Source organism: Chrysochloris asiatica, unplaced genomic scaffold (genome assembly GCF_000296735.1).
Source record: "Chrysochloris asiatica unplaced genomic scaffold, ChrAsi1.0 scaffold00159, whole genome shotgun sequence".
In the NCBI taxonomy this organism is placed as follows: Eukaryota; Metazoa; Chordata; class Mammalia; order Afrosoricida; family Chrysochloridae; genus Chrysochloris; species Chrysochloris asiatica.
Window position 1 is genome coordinate 2,908,275 of NW_006408677.1, and position 19,731 is coordinate 2,928,005.

The 19,731-nt window shown below is 42.1% G+C and overlaps 1 protein-coding gene across 1 annotated transcript in view; it reads right to left on the reverse strand.

Annotated features, from left to right (window-relative positions):
- FRMPD3 (FERM and PDZ domain containing 3) overlaps positions 1-19,731 on the reverse strand; it is a 139,575-nt gene that overhangs the window by 42,326 nt on the left and 77,518 nt on the right. Inside the window, exons 11-14 of the mRNA XM_006871066.1 lie at positions 11,113-11,249; positions 10,686-10,812; positions 8,854-8,943; positions 6,434-6,613 (exon numbers count right to left, since the gene is read on the reverse strand). Coding sequence (XP_006871128.1) covers positions 6,434-6,613; positions 8,854-8,943; positions 10,686-10,812; positions 11,113-11,249 — 534 coding nt within the window. The remainder of the gene's footprint in view (positions 1-6,433; positions 6,614-8,853; positions 8,944-10,685; positions 10,813-11,112; positions 11,250-19,731) is intronic.

Sequence of the window (19,731 nt, forward strand, 5' to 3'; positions counted from 1 at the left end):
GAGGTTGGCCCAGGATCGAACATTGTTTCGTTCTGCTGTGCATGGGGTCGCTATGAGTCGGTTCCGACTCGATGGCACCTGACAACAACAACAACAACATATCTCAAAAGTGATCGACTCATGATACACTCTACAGTAATCCTGTCTTACTCACTTAACAGAAAACTCATTTCCAGATGGGATTATAACCACAGGCATCAAGGTTAAGATTTGCCACCCACATATTTGGGGGACACAGTTCAATCCATAACATTCACCCTCAAATTCATGTCCTTGCCATATGCAAAATTAACTCACCCCATCACATTATCCCAAAAGTCTTAAATCAACTCCAAGTCCCAAATCTCATCTTCTGAATCACTTAAATCAAATATGAGTGGGATTGTAGGTACATTCCATCCTGGGGCAAAATTCCTCTTCATCTAGGAACCTATGAAATCTAGGTGACAGGTTATCTGTTCCCAAAGTACAATGGCAGAATAGGGGCAATGTAGGCATTTCCATTACAAATGGGTGAAATTGTAAGGAAAGGAGGGATAACGGGCACCTAGCAAGTCCAAAGTCCAGCAGAACAATTTATATTAGTTCTCAATTCTTGAAAATAAACCTCTCTTCTCTGAAACCATCTAGGCCATAGATCTGCCCTGTAGTCTTTGGGTGTTGCCCAGGCTCTCTAGATTCTGGGTAAAGACAATCCAGCTCCCACAACTTTGGGTGGCTCCATTATCCTAGTCCTTCTGAGTGATCACCCCACTCCCTTGGCGTTGGCAGGCCCGGTTCGTCTGCCCCTTCGTCATGACAATCCTGTCCCCTCAGCTTTAGGCAGTAGCTCCAGCCCCGTGGTACACTTTAATGGCAGCCCCACCCTCCTGAACTGAGTTGAAGAAGATCCAACTATTTGAAGCCTAGGACAATGTGGCCCCACCTTTGAAATCCAGGAGACCATGGCTCCATCCTTTGAAAGTAAGAAGGCCCTGTCCCATGTTCCTTCTAACAGTTCTGTGCATCTCCAGGCTGCTCCAGTGATGGTCATTTTTCTTTCTTGGAAGATAATAGATAGAGTGCCTCTGGCTTGTTTTCTGTCTGTAGAATTCTAAGAGGCAGACAGTTTTTTGCTCTTTCTCTTCCCTTTCAGTCTAACCTGTTGGGTTTTCTGCTGTGGTAGTTGATTAGATCCATCAGTCATAGCTTTTTTTAACAAAAAATTGTGCAGCCACATCTTTGGTGAAAATTTTAGGACATGAATTTTTCCTTGATACAACAGAATTTTCCAGAGTCTTAAAAGTTTTGTTTTCAGTTTTTGTTTTTAAAAAAACTTTTTATTGTGAATTGAGTTCAGGTTTACAGACAAGATCATCAGTTGTAGATTTAACAAACCTTACACATAAGGAGCTCTGGTAACGTAGTGGTTATGAATTGGGCTGCCAACCTCAGGATCAGCAGTTCGAAACTACCAGCTGTTCTGCGGGAGAAAGATGAGGCTTTCTGCTCCTGTAAAGATTTACAGTCTTGGAAACCCTGTACAGGGTCGCTATGGGTCAGAATCGACTCGACAGCACTTAACAACAACAACAATAACAACACTTTGTTTCGTCTCAATGATTGCAATCCCCTCCATGCAACAACAGTTAAAATGATTCCTACCTGTAGTTTCTATTTGCATTCCAACCACCTTTCCATTCCTTCTCAACTTTGTCCTTTGGAACATGTTGCCCTTTTGATTTTGAATGATTGACCATTCCATGGTGAGCATACCTTACTAGTGCTGTTGTCCCCCACCACCACACTGGCTGAAATGGGGTGATGAGGATGAGTTTCTTTCCAGACATGAAGAGTGGCTGAGGAAGTCTCAGGTTCCTCTAGTCTCTTTCTGACCAATAAACCCAGTTTTGTTTTGTTCTTTAAATAATTTTGAGTTTTGTTCCACATTTCTTCCACTCTATCCAGAACCCTCTAATGTGATCCCTTTCAGAGGAGTTGGTATTGGTAGCTAGGCACCGTCTAATTCTTCTGGTCTCAGAGTCAGAGAGATTGATATTCACATGTTCCATTAGTTCACTGGACTAATGGATTCCAACCCTCTTCAATTCTTATCACTCTTCTTTCTTCTGCACATGGAGAGAGACCGATAGTTGCACCTTAGATGGCCACTCATGAGCTTTCAAGATCCCAGATGCTACTCATCAAAGTAGGGTGTAGAACATTGTCTTTGTGGACTGTTATGCCAATTGGCCATGGTATCCCTTGAGACTATGATCCTGAGCCCCTGGGCCAAGCAACTCATTGCCTTAAGATGTTTGACAATATCCAAGAAGTTCTCATCATTTTGCCCACTTACGCTCCACCACACTCATAGTTGTGTTTGCACAAAAGGTAAATACTCATGTACAAAGATACCCTTCCAAACTCTTCTATATTTGTGGGATATGTGTGCGTGTATATTTATATATCCCACTCTTCCTACTTTACCCATTCAGCCTATGTTTCAGTCCATGTATATCTATGCACAGAACACTGTTGTTTGTGTATCGGTATTTATCTCCATCCCCTTTAGCCCATGCATATCTCTCTGTGTCTTCATCATTCTTCTGCCCCCTCCCTCTTTTAATATAGTGTCCTCCCTCTTCTTGTATATTGCCCTCCCTGTCACCCAAGCCCACATGCATATCTACCCTCTAGCTAGTGAATTACTCTTCCTTCCATTCCACTTCTGGTAACCATCAAAGAATGCTTCTTTCAGCATGAAAACCTTTGAGTTTTGACAATAATGGCATTATATAATATTTGTCCTTTTGTGATGGACTCCTTTCACTCAGCATAATGTCCTCCAGGTTCATCCATGTTATGACGTGGTTCTCAGATTCATCATTATTCTTTAATGTTGCACAGTATTCCATTGTTTATCTATTCTTCCATTGATGGGCATTTAGGCTGACATCATCTTTTTGCTATTGGGAATAGTGCTGCTATGAACATCAATGTGCATCTATTAACACCTGTCCTGGCTCTTATTTCTTGTGGATATACATCTGGTAGAAGGATTGCTGGGTCATAAGGCATTTCTATTTCCAACTTTATGAGGAAGCGCCGTACCATTTTCCAGAGTGGTTGAATTATTTTACAGTCCCACTAGCAACGTAAGAGGGTCCCAGTCTCTCCACACCTCACTAGCATTTGCTGCTTTCTGGTTTATTTATTTATTTATTTTTAACTTTGCTATTAATGCTGGTGTGAGATGATATCTCACTGTTGTTTTGATTTATATCTCTCTAATTGCTAATGATAGTGAACATTATCTTCATATGCTTGTCTGCTCATGTCCTGCGCCCATTTTTTTTAGTTGGGTTGTTTGACTTTTTCTTGCATTGCTGTCGTAGAGAAGTTGTAATTATCTATAAATTTTAGATATTCGTCCCTTGTCTGACATGTCGTTGCCAAAACATTTTTTTTTCTAGTCTGTGGACTCCCTTTTTACTCTTTTGGTGAAATCTTTTGATGCACACAAGTGTCTAATTTTTAGAAGCCTGTCATCTACTTTGTCTTCTACTGTTTGTGTGTTTTTAATAATTTTGGTAGGTTATTTATGTATTGTTGTTGTTGTTGTGAAGTGCTATCCAGTGGATTCCAACCCATAGCGACCCTGTATAGGGTTTCCAAGGAGCAGCTGGTGAGCTTGAACTGCTGACATTGCAATTCAAACAGCTTTGCAGTCTGGCGCATTAACCTACCACACCAGGACTCCCATTGTTGTGTTGTTAAGTGCGATGGAGTCGATTCCAACCCATAGCGACCCTGCATAGGGTTTCCGAGGCTGTAAATCTTACGGGAGCAGAAAGCCTCATCTTTCTCCTACGGAATCACTGGTAGTTTCAAACTGCTGATGTTAAGATTAGCAGCCCGTCTCGTAACCACTACACTACCAGAGCTCCCAGGACTCCCACTGTTGTTGTTGCTGTTAAGTACCATGGAGTCGTGACCCTGTACAGGGTTTCCAAGGCTGTAAATCTTTACAGGAGTAGAAAGCCTCATCTTTCTCCCACAGAACAGCTGGTAGTTTTGAACTGCCCACCTTGGGGTTAGCAGCCCGATTCATAACCACTATGCTACCAGAGCTCCTTCATATATTTTCACTGATGATCTTTAGTTCTAGCTTTTACGTTTAGGTCTTGAATCCATGTTGAGCTTGTTTTTGCATATGGTGTAAAATATGGTTCTTGTTTCATTTTTCTGTAAATTGATTTCCAGTGTTGCCAGCACCATTTGTTGAAGAGACTATCTCTTGCCCATTTTATCTGTTTTGACCCTTTGTCAAAGATCAGCTAACTGTATGTAGATGAATTTACTTCTAGAATCCCAATTCAGTTCCAATGATCTATGTGTCTTTCGTTGGACCAGTATCAGGCTGTTTTGACCATTGTGGCTATGTAGTAAATTTTGAGATCAAGGAGCGAGAGGCCTCCAACTTCGTTCTACTTAAGCAGAGCTTAGCTTATCCATGGTATTTCCTTTCCATATAAAATTGTTGTTGTTGCTGCTGCTGTTTTTAAGCACCGTACAGTTGGTTCTGACCCATAGTGACTCTGTATAGGGTTTCGGAGGAGCAGCTGCTGAGGTTAATCACCGACCTTGTGGTTTCAAACCACCTTTGTAGTTCATTAACCTACCAGGACTCTCCATATAAAACTGGTGATCATCTTTTTTAAAAAAATTTTTTTAAAGAATGATGTTGGACTCTAGATTGAGATTGTGTCTCTTTTCATTTTTAAGTTCATCTTCCCTGTTACCTTTTAATATAGGCAGCAAGGAGCAATCCTAGGGCTCCCTCGAGATCTTGATGTGAAATCTTGTCAGCCAGATATCCAAGTTCATCATTTAAAATTTTTATCTACCACCAAATATTTGAACATAATTCAGACAAGTTCTGTGCCACTGCATAGATGGCATTGCCCTTCTTCTGTCCAATCACATGTTCATTATTTTCTCTCAAAACCTCACCAAAACCACACTTAACATGCACATCTCTAGTGCCATTCTGTTACTGACGCCATATGAACTCTCTAAGCTGCTAGAGACTTTCCCTATAGCTCTCCTCACTGCCTTCTGAGCCCTCACCGGAAGTGTCTTTGGTGTTAATAATTCTACCAGCAGGCTCTCTCTTCAAGGCTATCTAGACTTTTTACCCTAAGGAGCTCTGGTAGCATAGTGGTTACGAGTCGGGCTGCTAACCTCAAGGTCAGCAGTTTGAAACTACCAGCCATTCCAGGGAAGAAAGATGAGGCGTTCTGCTCCCGTAAAGATTAACAGCTTCAGAAACCTATATGGGGTTGCTTCACGGCACAAAACCACTACCACCCAATTCCAGAACCACTTTCACAAAGCAAGTAATTGTTAGAGCAGCACTCTCACTTCTTGGTATCAAATTCTGTCTTAGTTATCTACTGCTGCTCTACCAGAAACACCACAAATGGGTGCCTTTTCAAACAGACATTTATCCCAGCCTGAGGGAAGGCTTCCTCTTTCTGTCAGCTCTGGAGGAAGGTCTTTGTCTCCTTTGGGCTGCTGTCCCTGGGTGTCCTTCATGTGGTTTGGCATCTCTCTTCTTCCAGCTCTGCTCAGATTGCTGATTTAATTTCTTTTGTATCTCAAAAGAGATTGACTCAAGATATACCCTACAGGAATCCTGTCTCATTCATGTAACAAAGAGAATTCATTCCCAAAAAAATTTATAACCACAGGCATAGAGGTTAAGATTTACAATGCATTGGGGGTGGGGTACAATTAAATACATAACACAAAATACATATGGCTATAGCAGGGTATCCCACCCTATGGTGTCCAAAGTCTCTAAGGCTGGTCCATTTAACCCAATTTATTGTTGCTAAGTGCTGTCGAGTCAGATCTGACCCATAGCAACCTTGTACAGAGTTTCTGAGGAGCGGCTGGTGAGCTTGAACTGCTGACCTTGCAATTCAAACCGATGTTGCAGTCTAGTGCATTAACCCACAGCACCACACCAGGACTTCATTTACCCCAATGGTCCACATATATATAATTTTCTATGTCTGCTGTGACATGAAATAGATTGTGAAACACTGAGTTGGGGGTAGCTCCAAGTTTGCCAATATTCCTGAACTGCCAGTCTGCTTACTCCCTCTCTTGGGTTGATCTGGCTCTCTCCCAAGAGCCTCCCTCAAACTGACTGACTTCACTATATGGTTAGAATACCATGTCCCAGAAGGTTGAGAAGAGAAAGAAAGATGAGCATACAGACCCAGTATCTAAACCACTTTGGAGTCCTTGAATATTACAGAATGAGTTCATACTCTCTTTCTAACACTTTGTCATGGTGCCCACTTGCTGTCTTCTTCTGTTCTTAAGGCCTGGCCCCACGCTGCACTGATGGAGAGAGATAGCCCCTCAAAGCAGGCCTTACCTTGGCATTCATGATGCTGGTCTCCACCCGGGCCACGCCCTGGTTCTCCCGGAACAGCTGGATCTTGCTGATCTTGCTGAACTCGGACAGCACAGTGGTGAGGTTGGTTTTGAGGTCAATAACATGGCTGATGCCATGTCGGGGTCCTACCAGGAGAGTAGTGGCTGACTGCTTTTCGTCCTGGTGACCAAGGAGGCAGACAGCAGCCACAGAAAGAAGAGCAGAGGAGATGGTGTGAGGAGATATGATAAGCAAATAGAAACTAAGATGCACTGAACCAGTTTTACTGGTTTGGAAACATCAGCGGCTGAATGCCAGGTGCTAGGTTGGATAACCTCGAGGGAAAAATGTTCTGGGATACCTGTTCTCCAGGTAGAGCCCTAGGTTACAAGTCTAAATGGACACTTTAGAACCCCTCCTGGGATGATGGAAATGGGCAGCAGAAGGTTTGGTTTAAATAAGACTATGACATTGGTGAGGTTTGTTTTTGGTGCCTTTTAAAATTGCTTTTGAATACCCTTTTCCTACTAAGCCCCAGGGACTTATTCCATTTGTTGATTCAGGCCATTCAAAGTCCAGTGTTCTGTCTGCTCAGGTGACAGCTTATGCATCAAAAGCCATTAAAACTTACATTTCTCAGTCAGAGCCTGATTTCCTTCAGACCTTGACAAAAGCCAAACTGACAAAGTAACTCTGCCTAAGGTGTTAAGGGTTGATTGGGGCTTAACGAGCTTCTCTCTCTAAGAAGAGATTTGTCTTAGACATTATAGCAGTCTTAACCCAAGTCTAGTAAGTTCTGACCCACAGCAACCCTGTATAGGGTTTCCAAAAAGTGGCTGGTGAGCTTGAACTGCCAACCCCGCTGTTCAAACCAATTTGCGGTCCAGTGCATTAGCCCACAGTGCCACACCAGGACTCCCAAAGCAATAGACAATACATATTTCAGCACGGGTAAGTGGGTGGGAGAGACGTTTACAGCTGTGTATGGGGGTCTGGTAGTGTTAGTGGTTAGGAATCGGGCTGCTAACCTCAGGGTCAGCAGTTCGAAACTACCAGCTGTTCCATGGGAGAAAGATGAGACTTTCTGCTCCCGTAAAGATTTACAGCCTCAGAAACCCTGTACAGGGTCACTATGAGTCGGAATTAACTCCATGGCACATAACAACAACAACATGGGGGTCACTATGAGTGGAAACTAACTCAACAGCAAGGGGTTTGGGGTTTATGGGGGCAGAAGAAGGGATTTCAGTGTTGCTCAGATCCCAGTATGTAAATGAATACCACTATGCCATGATGAACTGTTACTTCCTTAACTGGTTCTGACAGACTTCTTAGAGGCATCAGGTCTGAGCCCTTTGCCAGCCCATTCTCTGCCATTAGCATCACCCCGAGGAAACTTGTCTGTCTTTTATAAACTCTTTGATAAGTGGCTTTCTACCAGTGTGCCCCACAAGCATGACAGTGTGCTCCCAAGAGCATGCCAAACATCTGGATCCAGTCAGCAAGATAATTTGGATTTCTCCTCACCAGGACTCAATAGGGTAAAGAAACCTGGGGCACAATCTTAGGGGAAATAGCTGTGACTTGCCCCAGAAGGGTGTTGCTACATTGCAGGTGCTGGGCAGGCAGAGGGAAGGATGAGGTCTCAAGAGCCCGGGTGGGCAATTGCAGGAAGATGGGTGAGGATGAAATAGAGCAGGGTCTTAAACTATGGCCCATGGGCCGAATCCGGCCAACCACCTGCTTTGGTTATTGCTCAAAAGCTACGAATGGTTTCAACATTTTTAAAGGGTTGGGGGGAAAGTCAAAAGAACCTATTTTGTGACACGTGAAAATTACATGAAAAGTCACATTTCAGAGTCCATGAATAAAGAGTTACTGGCACACAGCCACACTCATTTGTTTATGCATTGTCTATGGCGATGCAACAGAAGAGTCGAACAGCTGTGACAGGGATCTGGTGGCTGTTATTGTTTTGTGTGCCGTTGAGTCAGTTCCAACTCATGGCAAACTTGTTCAGGGTTTCCGAGACCACCTGGTGGGTATGAACTGCTGACCTTGTGGTTAACAGCCCAGTGCTTAGCCTACAACGCCACACCTGGGCCCGTGCCACCTGCAAAGCCTAAAACATTGAATATCTGTCCATTTACAACACAAGTTTGGAGACATACAGGAAAGGAGATGCAAAATAGTTATAGAGGGATACTGAACACAGATTTCTTCTACTTTTTACCATTTTATATGAGACAGGGCCAGAGCATCACAAGAAGGGAGAGGCAGAAGGAAAAGGAGAAGGAAAAAGTAGGACAGCCTTAAGAAATATTTGCTGACAGAGAATGCCACCCTAAAGCCCTTTGCCCCACCCCCACCCTCACCAGAATGCCAAGAAAACCTCCCTCCCTTCCAGTGCCCTCACTGACCAGACCCACAGTGTTGAACAAAACGCCCGTGAAGGTCGGAAGTTCATTCAGGATTCGAAGATACTGGAGCTTTGCCTGTATTGCAGAGCCCTGTGGAAAAAACCCACCCAGATATATGAAGAGGCTGAGGAACCCAAGAAAACCAAGCCCATGTTCTCAGGAAGAGTCTCAACAAGGAAGAATCAGCAAGCCACAACATGAGAGTGTGAGGAGCCCCTCAGGCAAATGGCAGAAAGGTTCCATTTGAACTGCTCTAACTTCTAGCATCCCACCTCCCTTTGTAAACACCTCTCCCTCCTTATTCTTGTTCCCAAAGTATCCAGCTTCCTCATTTTGTTCTTGGTTTAATTTCAACCTCTTTCCCATCTCTGACAGTCCACTTCATGTGGATCTGTCTCCTGAGACCTTACAGACTCTGACAAGCACCTAGGCACTGGTCATTTCCTGGCGGAGGTCCCACTCAATGCATCCCTAAGTCCCAAGCCTGCTCTTTTTCTGGAATGCCTGGTGCTGTCATGCACCCAGTGTTCAAGCCAGAAACCTGAGATTCACACTGGACTTCTCCCTCAGCCTCTCACGTGAGGACCATCATTCACGAAATCGTCTTCTACCTTCGAACTCTGTCTCCAACCTTTCTATCCCTCTACTTTATCCCCACAGTTATCACCTCAATGTTCCCCACCTGTGTCAGGGTGGCAGCCAGATTACTTTAAAAACTGACACTCCTATCCCTTAACCTTCTCCAAATGGCTGTTAAAAGAAGCATCCTAAAAACACAAATTAATCACACCAGCTTCTGGCTTAAATCCTTCAGTGGGTCCCTAATGCCTAGAACTGAAGGACAAACTCCTTTCCACAGCACACAAGGCCAATTCTTGGCCTTTTCTATCTCAGGCTGGCCTTGATGTCCCTCTTCCATGCTTCCAGGGCACCCACGCCTATTACAAGATGTTAGGATTGTCTCTTGTGTTTCCCCACTCGACTGTGACTGAGTTGAGGGCAGAGACCATATCGTCTTCATGCCTGTGTCCCCAGCCCAAGTACTGCGGTGCCTCTAAAAACACTGTTTGCTGAAGAAATGGTGTGAGCACTGATGCCCTCAGCTGGGAAGAAAATCATCTGATTAAATATGCACAGCAAGGTAGGAATGGCTTAAGTCTCTGGGGAAATTTACATTTTAAAAGAGAAGCTAGTTGGTAATGAAGGAATCTGGAATGGGTGGAATATATGGGGGCAACTGTGTCCTGTGTCTACATCTGCAGGCTGATTCTAGTGCCTCTTGGGCAGGAAGCACAAACTGGCTGAGCCTTGCAAGAAGGATCTGCAGGACTGGCGAAGCAGGAAGAAGGCTTCTCTCAGAGGGAAAAGGGATGTGTACCCTAGAATGTGACCTGAGCCTTCAGCCACCTTCCAGTATGACCTATTCCCCAAGTCAGGTCATGTCCCACTCGGGCTAGAGTTTTATCTCCCAGAATACCATATCCAAAGAATCAGAAAGCTAGTAAAGGACAGACCAGACATTTCCATGGGAAACATGCGACTCTTTAGGGCCCAATACTTTCCACACAGTAGGTGCTCAATCAACATTGACTATATCAGTGCAAGGACCTGAGAATGATCTGCTCTGGTCTCCTTCAGTGGCTTGTCACTGAGCTGTTGATCGGAGAAACTCAGGCTTGGAGGAAAATCCTCTTACATCCAGCTGGGTTTGTACTTCAGTCTAAGAGAGTGGTGAGATTTCCTAGAGGGCCAGACCTTGCTGGACAACCACCCAGGAGTCCCCCGTGGCTGCTGGAGCCTGAGCAAGGCACCAAATGGCCTCCTCTGGATACCTTGGTGCCACTGGAAGGATGTGTTTGGTGAGCCTTCAGTTGTTGAGAGAGAGATTTCCGGAGGTTCTTCTCTTTGATGCCCTGTAGGAGGGAGGGGGGAAGAAAGGGTTCCAGGCCCCACTCTTTCCTAAAAGCAAAAAAAAAAAAAGAGTCAGAAATCAGTTAGAGAGAAAGTGGGGCGAAGAAAGGAAAGTGGTAACACAGAAATGTACCAACTCTGATGGGAAAAAATAATGTTGGCCATAGTCTCCTATTGGAAGCTGTAGCTCTAGGATCTAGGTTCTAGGGGTAAGAAACTTCAAGGCATTCTCACTCACATCTCATCCCATGCCCTATTTTCCTGAAAAGCAACGGCATACTTCAAGCCATGCACCTTTTCCCTATACAGCTATGTGCCTCCCTTCCAAAGGGCCCCAGCACAACTCACTCCACATTCTTGAGCGAGATCTTCTGACTAGGTCGAGTGGCTGAGACAGTGATATAGATGTGAAGGGCAGCAAGGCCCAATAGCATCTCCGGCTTGGGGTCCATTCCAAAGCGTTCTCGGATAACATCATTCCGACTCTGTGAGAGAGAGGAGCCCAAACCCATCTGTTAAAGGAGATGTTTCCACCCCACTCCCCTCATCTACTCCCTTATATCCCAGAAAAGAAGCACGGTATAGTAAGACATCCTACATCAAGGGAAGGAGGACGGTGCTGTCATTGGGGAAGATACAACAGAGGAGCCTTGAATCTGAGAGACACTATTCACTTCATTCAGCAGATGTTGAATAGTCTTCTCAGTGACAGATAGACACAATAGCAAGGAACAAGTGGGCAGAAAGTTCAGACTATTGCAAAAGGGAGACATGGTACCATTCCCTTTTATTCTTCCAGTTACAAGAGAATCTCCCATCGTTTCTCTGAGGCCTATACTCACCACCCCCCAGCCACACAGTGTTCCTCTACTAGCTCATATGGATATAATGGAAGAGAGACATTTGGGAGGGGCCCTCCATAGGACATTCTGGCCCTGAATCCCAGGCTGAGAGATAGATTGCAGGGATGACCCTGAGGGTCAAAGTCTCAGCTTTCCTTACACCAGTGGGTCATTGTTAAAATGGAACCAGGATGGGCTAGAGGACTAGGGAACTGCAATGGGATTGCTATAGCCTAAGAGAGACTGGAAAAGGAATGTTTCATCAGTGATCATCTATGTAGAGAATCCAATGGCATCTACAAAAGAATCTACTAGAACTAATAAGTGAGGGTAGCAAGTTGCAGTATATAAGATCAATACACAAAAATGAAATATGGCAGCATCAATCAGAAGTTTAAATTAAAAATCAATACTAGGGGGGGAAGGGGGAAGGATAGGGGATGGGGTTTCTAGGATATACCCTTTGGTCGGAAGATGATGCATGGAGGGGATTGGAACCATGGCAATGAAATGATATACGATGGAATGAATGTAAAACTAAAGTTCTCTCATGTAAACTATCATATAATTCACAATAAAACATTTATTTTAAAAAATCAATACAAAAAATTATAATACCATCAAAAATATGAAATATTTAGGAATTAATCTGAAAAAAGATACACTAAAAAGAATCAAATATTGCCGAGAAAAATTTAGATGACCTAAATAAATGTAGAAATAAACCACGTTCATGGGTCAGAAGATTCAATATTGCTAAGATGTTGACTTTTCCCCAATTGATCTATAGATTCAACACAATCCCAACCAGAATCACAGAATGATTTTTTCTTGTTGTTGAAATTGACAAACTGATTCTAAAATTCACGAGGAAATGCAAAGTACCTAGAATAACCAAAACAATTTGAAAAAGAAGAACAAGGATGGAAGCCAAACACTACCTGATTTCAAGACTTATTATAAAACTACATTAATAAGAAAGGTGTAATGTTGGCATAAATATACACTAGTAGCTCGATGGAACAGAATACGGAATTCAAAAACAGCTGTTTTTTGGGTTTTGTTTTTAACAAAGGTGCAAAGGTAATTCATTTGAGAAAAAAATAGTCTTTTCAAAAAGGTGCTGAAATATCCATATGCCAAAAAAAAGAGAAGGACTTGGATTCATACTTCATACCATATATAAGGGGCTTTATAGAAAAATTCCTTTATCTTTTAATTCCATTTGTCCATAAACTTTTAGAAGCCCCTTGTATAAAAGTTCACTCAAGTTTAAAACAGTAAAACTTCTAGAAGAAGGAAAAGCAACAGGAGGAAATCTTTATGACCTTGGATTAGACAAAGGTTTCTTAGATATGACATTAAAAGCACAATCCATAAACAAGCAAATCTACAAATTAGATTTCATCAGAATTCAAACTCTTGTTTTGTGAAAGATACCGTTTAGAAACTGAAAGGGCAGACTTGGAGAAAATAATTGCAACAAAGGACTTGTATCCAGAATGCATAAACAACTTTCAAGACTCAGTAATAAACAACAAACAGCCCAATTAAAAAGTGAGCAAAAGATCTGAACAGACATTTCACCAAGGAAACCCTAAGTTGGCAAATAAGCACATGAAAAACTGTTCAATATCATCGGTCATTAGAAAAATTCAAGAATGGCTCAAATAAAGAATACTGATACGCAGTGGTAGCGAGGATGCAGGAAACTGGAACTTGGATATATTGCTGGTGGGATTATAAAGTGATGTTATTGTTGTTATTAAATTCTGTTGAGTCAGTTTCGACTCATAACATCTCATAAGGTTTTTGCGGAGCAATCAGTTGGTTTGAACTGATAACCTTGTGGTTAGCCATCCAGTACTTACTCTACAGTGCCAGTATTGGAGTTTCTTTTAAAAATTGAAAATGCATCTACCATTCAGTTCTTAGAAGAAAAAAAAACATGTGCCCATACAAAGACTTGTACACAAATATTCATGCAACTTTATTTGTAGTCCTCAGAAACTGGAAACAACTCAAATGCCCATCAACAGTTGAGTGGATAAACAAATTCTGGTACATCCATACCACAGAATAGTAGTCAACAAAAAAATAGGAATGAACAATAGATATAGACAAGAGTATCAACATGGATGGATCCCAAAATAATTATGCTGAGTGAAAGAAGCCAGAGCAAAATAAGTATGGTGGTGGTTATGTGCCGTGGAGTCAGTTCTGACTCATAGCAACCCTGTACAGGGTTTCTGAGGCTGTGTACGGGAGCAGAAAGCCTCATCTTTCTCCTGTGGAACAGCTATGTGCCTCCCTTTCGAACTGCTGACCCTGAGGTTAGCAGCCCAATTCGTAACCACTACGCTACCAGAGCTCCTTAAAATAAGTACATATACTGCATAAAATCATGTAGCCTGTATACTTACTTTGTTCTCTTGCTCCATATGTATGTATATATGATTGATTAGTGCCATCAATCGGTTCCAACTCATAGTGACCCTGTATAGGGTTTTTGAGTAGCAGCTGGTGGGTTTGATTTGCTGATCTTGCAGTTCAATGTTTATCCTACAGCAATACACCAGTCCTAGTGGATAAGCTTGTTGTTGTTAAGTGCTGTCGAGTCAGTTCTGACCCATAGCGACCCTGTACAGGGTTTCCGAGGGTGTAAATCTTTACGGGAGTAGAAAGCCTCATCTTTCTCCCGCGGAGCAGCTGGTAGTTTCAAACTGCTGACCTTGCGGCTACCCCCTGGAAATACTATGCACAGTTGTTATGAGTCGGAAACAACTCATCGGCACTGGACAACAGTATATTTGCATTTTATACATATATAATGGAGTCGGAAGTGACTCAATGGCACTTAACAACAACAACACACACATACACACACACACACACATATATATATATCCCCCAGAAAATGAAAATCCATCTATAAGAGACAGACAGCAGGTCATTGGTTGACTGGGGGCAACAAATTATAAAAGAACCCGAGGAGTGTTGAATATATTTAATATCTTCATTATGGTGATGGTTTCATATACATCATTTAGTATATACATATGCTAAAACTCACCGCATTATACATTTTAATTATATGCAACTTGTATGTCAATTATACCTCACGAATGCTATTGTTATTATTTTATTTTTTTAAAGAAGGAATAGAGCTGCAGTCCATATCATCACAAGGGTAGAAAGACAGGGTGGATATGGTCTTGTCATCAAATTCTAAAATATTAGAACCAAGGTAATTCCCAGAAGTTTGAGTAACATTTAGGGCAAACAAAATAAGAACTAAACTTATATAATTCATAAAGAAACCACAACTCATTGCCCCCTAGAGTACTGTTCAAGGACCATGAGGATATTTGAGAAATGGTCCTAACATTTGATGTTGTCGGAAGGGGCAGAAAGGACAACCATGATGTCTTATATAGCACATCCCAGGGGCACCATCAAAGGCAGATCAGTTTCCAGGATATTTTTCTCAAGTGCTCCATATGTCCTACAAGTACCTAAGCTCAACATATCCAAAAATGAACTTATCTTTTCCTAAAACCTATTCCACTTCTCGTATTCTCTACTTGGGGATGGTAGCAACACTACCAGATCCTCATTGAGTCAGGGTCTACCAATTCTATCTTTTAAATATTTATTGACTCTCACCCTAACTCCTTTATCACTACTTTGATTCTAGTCCTCATTATTTCTCTGGGAAACCGGAACAGCTTACTACTGGTTGGTATCTTTTCTCAGGGTATTTCTAAATTGTTGATCTGACTAGACGATTCTTCTCCATTGAACCTTACTGGGACCGAACCCTACAAGAGAATTTCTCGATGTTGGCTATATATTAGAACAACTTTGTTGTTGTTGGTAGGTGCAGTTGAGTCGACTCCAACTCCTAGCAACTCCATGCATAGCAGAAACAAAAAAACATTGCCTGGCCTTGCACCATCCTCACAATCATTGCTATCCCTGAGCCCCTTCTTACAGCTAGTGTGTCAGTACATCCCGTTGAGGGTCTTCTTCTTTTCATGGACCCTCTACTTTACCAAGCATGATGTCCTTCTCCAGAGATTGGTCTCTCCTGGTAACATGTCCAATATAAACAAGACAAAGTGCTTACTTTTTTTTTAACGTGAATTGAATGAAGGTTTACAGACAAGATCATTAGGTTTACGTTCAACAAATTATCCACTTTGTTTCATCTCATTGATTACAATCCCCTCCATGCAACAACAGTTATACCGCATCCTCCCGGGGGTTCCTATTTGCATTCTATCCTCCTTCTCATCCCTTTTCAACTTTGTCCTTAGGAAAATGTTGCCTTTTCGCTTTTGAATGATAGACCATTCCATGGTGATCATACCTTACTGGTGTTGCTGCCCCCACCCTATAACCCTATCCACTGCTTGGGTGGAAGTTGGGCATCGAGGATGAGTTCCTTTCCAGACCTGAAGGGTGGTGGAGGGCCATAGTTTCAGGTTCCTCCAGTCTCTTTCTGACCGCTAAACCCCGTCTTTTTTATTTTTAATGAAATAATTTTGAGTTTTCTCACACTCTATCCTCTAATGTGATCACTTTCAGAGCAGTTGTTACTGGTAGTTCAGAGTCGTGGAGATTGATGTTCATATGTTCCATTAGTTATTTTTTATTTTTAAATCACTTTGTTGTTGTTAAGTGCTATCAAGTCAGTTCCGACTCATATCGACCCTGTATAGGGTTTCCAAAGAACAGCTGGTGGGTTGGAACCTCTGACCTTTAGGTTAGCATTCCTGTGCTTATCCTATAGGAATCATTTTAGGAATTAAAAAAATACTGTTTGGACCCTTTACTTTCATAGATTCTCATTCTATTAATTTGTCTTAGGTCAGATGGAAGAGGCTCTGGGTGGTGCAAATGGTTAATGTGCTTGGTTGCTAACTAAATGTGCTTGGTTGGAGATTTGTGTTCACCCAGAGGTACCTCAAGACAAACAAACAAACAAACAAAAAGTGCTGGCAATCTACATTTGAAATATCAGCCATTGAAAGTCCTGTGGAGCACATTTCTACTCTGACACATATGGGGATTTCCATGAATCTGAATGGCTTCCTTGACAATTGGTTTTTGGTTTAGGTGGGGTACAACATTTTCTAAACCTTCCCTGATACTTCTAATATGCAGTTAAGATTAAGAACCACTACCCCCAAAGCAGTGTTTCTTAAATTCCAGCAATCATTTGAATCACCTAGAGAGCTTGTTAAATCACACATTGTTGTGTCCCTCCCCCAGTTTCTGATTTGTTGAACTGAGGTGAGTGGTGCCTGAACATCTGTATTTCTAACAAGTTCTCAGGAGATGTTGGTACTGCTGGTCCAGGAAACACACTTTGAGAACCACTGCCTACCTAATGCATAAACCCCATGTTTGTCATAGTGTACCAAGCCCTTCCTCCACCTGCTTCATGTCTTTCCAACTTCATTAACTACTTACTGCTCATAACCTCATACCTTGCACTCCAGCCATAAGAAATGACTTGCAGTTCTCTCAATACATTATGTCATTTCATGCCATTGTAACTCTGTAAAATGAGCTCTGGTGGCCTAGTGGGTTACAAGTTGGGCTGCTAACTGCAAGGTCAGCAGTTTCAATCTACCAGCTGCTCCACAGGAGAAAGATGAGGCTTTCTGCTCCCATAAAGATTTGTAACACCACTTGTATGTCAGTTTGTCATACTGTGATGGCTTGCATATTGCTATGATGCTGGAAGCTATGCCAGCAAGGTCACCCATAGTGGACAGGTTTCAGCTGAGCTTCCAGACTAAGATAGACTAGGAAGGACAGGTGGACTATTTCTGAATATTTAACCACTGAAAATCTTATGAATTGCAGTGGAACACTGTCAGATAGCAACAGAATATTGAATATTGAAACATTATGAATAGTACCACAATATTGTCAGAATAGTGCCAGAAGATGAGCCCCTGAGGTTGGGAGACACTCAAAATATGATTGGGAAATAACTGCCTCCTCAAACTAGAGTTGTGATGCGAATGGAGTAAACCTTTCAGGACCTTCATTTGCTGATGGGGCAACGACTCAAAACGAGGAGAAATAGCTTAAAACATCCATTAATAATTGGAACATGAATGTACAAAGTAAGAATCTAGGAAAATTGTAAGGTATCATAAATAAAATAGAAGACATAAATATCGATATCCTAGGCATTAGTGAGCTGAAATGGACTGGTATTAGCCATTTTGAATCTGACAATCACATTGTTTACCATGCTAGGAATAACAAATTGAAGAAGAATGGTGTCTCACTCATCATCAAAAAGAATTTTTCAAGATCTACCCTGAAGTATAATGCTGTTTTTGACAGGTTAATATTCATATGTCTATAAGACACACCAGTTAGTACTATTATTATGCAAATTTACACACCAACCACTAAAGCCAGTAACGATGAAATTTAAAATCCTACCAACTTCTTCAGTCTGAAATTGATCAAACATGCAATCAGGATATACTATTAATTACTGGCAAGTGGAATGCAAAGGTTGGAACAAAGAGGAAATATCAGTAGTTAGAAAATATGGCGTTGGTGACAGAAACGATGCTGGAGGTTGCATGATAGAAAATTTCAAGACCAACAAATGGCTTCTTCATTGCATACCTTTTCTAAACAATATTAAAGACGACTGTACACATGGACCTCACCAGAAATCAAATTGACTACATCTGTGGAAAGAGACAGTGGAAAAGCTCCGCATCATCAGCCAAAACAAGGCCAGGGGCAGACTGTGGAACAGACCATCAATTGCTCATATGCAAATTCAGGCTCAAACGGAAGATAATTAAAACAACTCCACAAGAGCCAAACTATGACCTTGAATCTATCCCATCTGAATTTAGAGATCATCCGAAGAACAGATTTGATGCATTAGACACTAATGAGCAAAGACAAGAAGAGCTGTGAGATGACATTAAGATCATTATACAAGGAGAAAGCAAGGGGTCACATTAAAAAAGACAAGAAAGAAAGAAAAGACCAAAATGGATGTCAGAAGGGACTTTGAAACCAACTATACGGCACATCACCATCACAACCACCATACCTTTATAAATACAACTCCCTTTGCCTAGAATGTACCCCCTCCACTCCATCTCTCTACATACAAGTAAACCTCTCCTCATCCTTCAAGGTTCAGAGCATGCATGCATCACACATCCTCTGTGCAGCCTTCACTGTCACTCTCCAATATAAAGTGGCATACTGCTTCCTGGGTGCCCCCACTGACATTGTCATTATCATAGTATTTATCACCCTACTTATATTTATTTGTGTGTATACCTGCCTATGAGCTCTAGTAAATAGGGACAGTTGCTTCTTTTCAACTAACATAGGGCCTGGCCCACAGTAAGTGGTCAGCCAATGTTTCTGTTGTAGTTGTGTGCCATCAAGTCCGTTCTGACTCATTGTGATCCTGTATAGGGTTTCTGAGGAGTGGCTGGTGAGTTTAAACCACAGACATTGCGGTTCAAACCGACCCTGTGGTCCAGTGCATTATTCTTCAGAGCCACACCAGGACTCCGTTGAGAACTTCTGAAACTCAAAGAGGCTTGTCAAACCTTGGGATCCCATGAGAATGACAGACCTAGTAGGGGTCCTTGCTCTTGAAAACTGATTAGAGGTATCTGGAAAATTAGATAGGACTTTGAGCCCCCAGCCAATTCAGGTCACCAAGCCAATCAACTTGGCCTTGGCCTGCAATGGCAGCGGAAGAGGAGAGGGCCTTTTACCCGAGGGTTATAAAAACATATAGCAGCTTCAAACCTAACAAAAGAAAAGAGGGAGAAGACACAAATAGCATGCATTAGAAACCACATGGTGATGTCACAATGGAACCAAAGGAAATCAAAAGGATAATAACAGAATACTATGAAGAGTTGTACTCGAACAAATTTGAAAACTTAGAAGAGATGGATACATTTGTATATAAACACGACCTACCTAAACTTACACACAGTAAAGTAGAAAACCTGAACAGACCCATAACAAAAGAAGAAATTGATCAGGTCATCAAAAGACTCCCAACCAAAAAAAGTCCAGGCCCAGATGGCTTCACTGGTGAATT